Here is a 1561-nt window from a genome sequence, read left to right as displayed (position 1 = left end):
TAGCACAAACACATTTATTTACTAACCAAAGGAATGATCCTAATTAAATCAACACTTTGAAATAGTTGCATGTAAAATGTTTGTGGTAAAGGTAATTGAACACAGTAATGAAAAAAAAAAGCAGTATGGAGATTTGCTCATTGAACTGAGCTTGTTCATCCTCACAGCTAATTCCTGTCCAGAATGATGATGGAATTTTTACTCTACTTTTTCATAGATCCGCGTACAGGTGACATTGTTCATGACGCATTCCACCACCAATTTCCCATCTTCCAACTTTCTTGTTATTGTGCTTTCCTTCTCATCCCATTCCTGATGTTGAACCAATGCGCCGTCTGTGAAGTTGCAGACAGTCTGAGTTTTTCTGCCATCAGCTGTAGTTTCTTCAAACTTCTCTCCCAGATTACACGAAAACTGTGTTGTTTTCAAAGTGCTCTCAGTTTTTATGGTGAGGTTTTTGTCGTCAGAAGAGATGATACAATCTGGTTTGGCCACTGCACCCACTTTTCGCAGAGCCATTCCCACTCCTACTTCCTTCATGTATTCACTTCCATCCACTTCGAAGCAAATGGTGGGTATTTGTCGTTTCTAATGGCTGAGTAATATTCCATTGTATACATAGACCACAGCTTCTTTATCCATTCATCCAGTATTTTAAGTTCTACAAAAATAGGCACATGGGTGGCTGGGTCAGTTGAGCGTCTGCTTTCAGCTCAGGTTGTAATCTCAGGGTCCCAAGATCCAGCCCCATGTTGGGCTTCCTGCTCAGTGGGGAGTCTGCTCCTCCCTCTCCCTCGGCATTCCCTCCCCTCTGTTGTGCTCTCTCTCTCTTTCAAATAAATAAAATCTAAAAAAAAAATTAAAATATAAGTAAATTCTACAAAAACATAAAACTTTGAATTTTGAAAACTTTGGCAAGTATTTCACATTGACCAAAAAGTTATAAGAATACAGAAAACCCTTGTCCCTTTACTCAGAATGATTCACCAATGGCGGGGTTCCATCAGGGAGGCAGGGCCACTATGAGTGAGTAGGGATTTATTAGAGGGAGTCGATGGAACAGAGCCATGGAAGGAGCTGGGGACGTGATGGTGTCGGAGGTGGGGCCTTGAGGGCAAGAAATCACCAACCAGCCATCGTGAGGAGCCAGTCCTGTTGAACTGCCAAAGTAGGGCGTAGAGTGCTGGAAGGGAGTCTGGCAGACAGGCCCAGGGTGGGGTGGGGGTCGGGGCCTCTTGCCTCTGAGGTGTTGCAGCCAAGAGTCTGGTGACAGGCCCGGGCATTGGGGCACTGTTTGCTCAGTAAGACCCGAAGAACTTACTAACTTTGCTCAGTAAGTTAGGAAGAAGAGCTGGCCTCAACAAACAAGCTGGAATCTGCCAACACATCTGTGTCTTCCACTGCGTTTGATCCTGAATGCCTTCAGAGAGTCCTTTTTTGACTTCCGTATGCCACATCTCTTATGTGGAACCATATGAGGAAGGGGATTCTGGGAATCAGAGCTCTGGCTCAGCCAGGCTGACACAGTACAGACCACCCCAACCAATTTAAAACTTTCCCA

General features: G+C 44.7%; 1 protein-coding gene across 1 annotated transcript; it reads right to left on the bottom strand.

Moving 5' to 3' along the window:
• Positions 1–1137, bottom strand: LOC102155424 (fatty acid-binding protein 5). Its single transcript, XM_038588785.1, has 2 exons — positions 1131–1137; positions 1–578 (listed from the first exon to the last, which is right to left on the bottom strand). The coding sequence occupies exons 1-2, from the start codon at positions 1135–1137 to the stop codon at positions 199–201; spliced, it is 387 nt and encodes a 128-aa protein (XP_038444713.1). The 3' UTR covers positions 1–198.
• Between the last annotated feature and the right edge of the window lie 424 nt (positions 1138–1561).

Source organism: Canis lupus, chromosome X (assembly GCF_011100685.1).
Source record: "Canis lupus familiaris isolate Mischka breed German Shepherd chromosome X, alternate assembly UU_Cfam_GSD_1.0, whole genome shotgun sequence".
Lineage (NCBI taxonomy): Eukaryota > Metazoa > Chordata > Mammalia > Carnivora > Canidae > Canis > Canis lupus.
The sequence above is the reverse complement of the archived record's forward strand: the minus strand, read 5'-3'. Positions and strand labels throughout refer to the sequence as shown.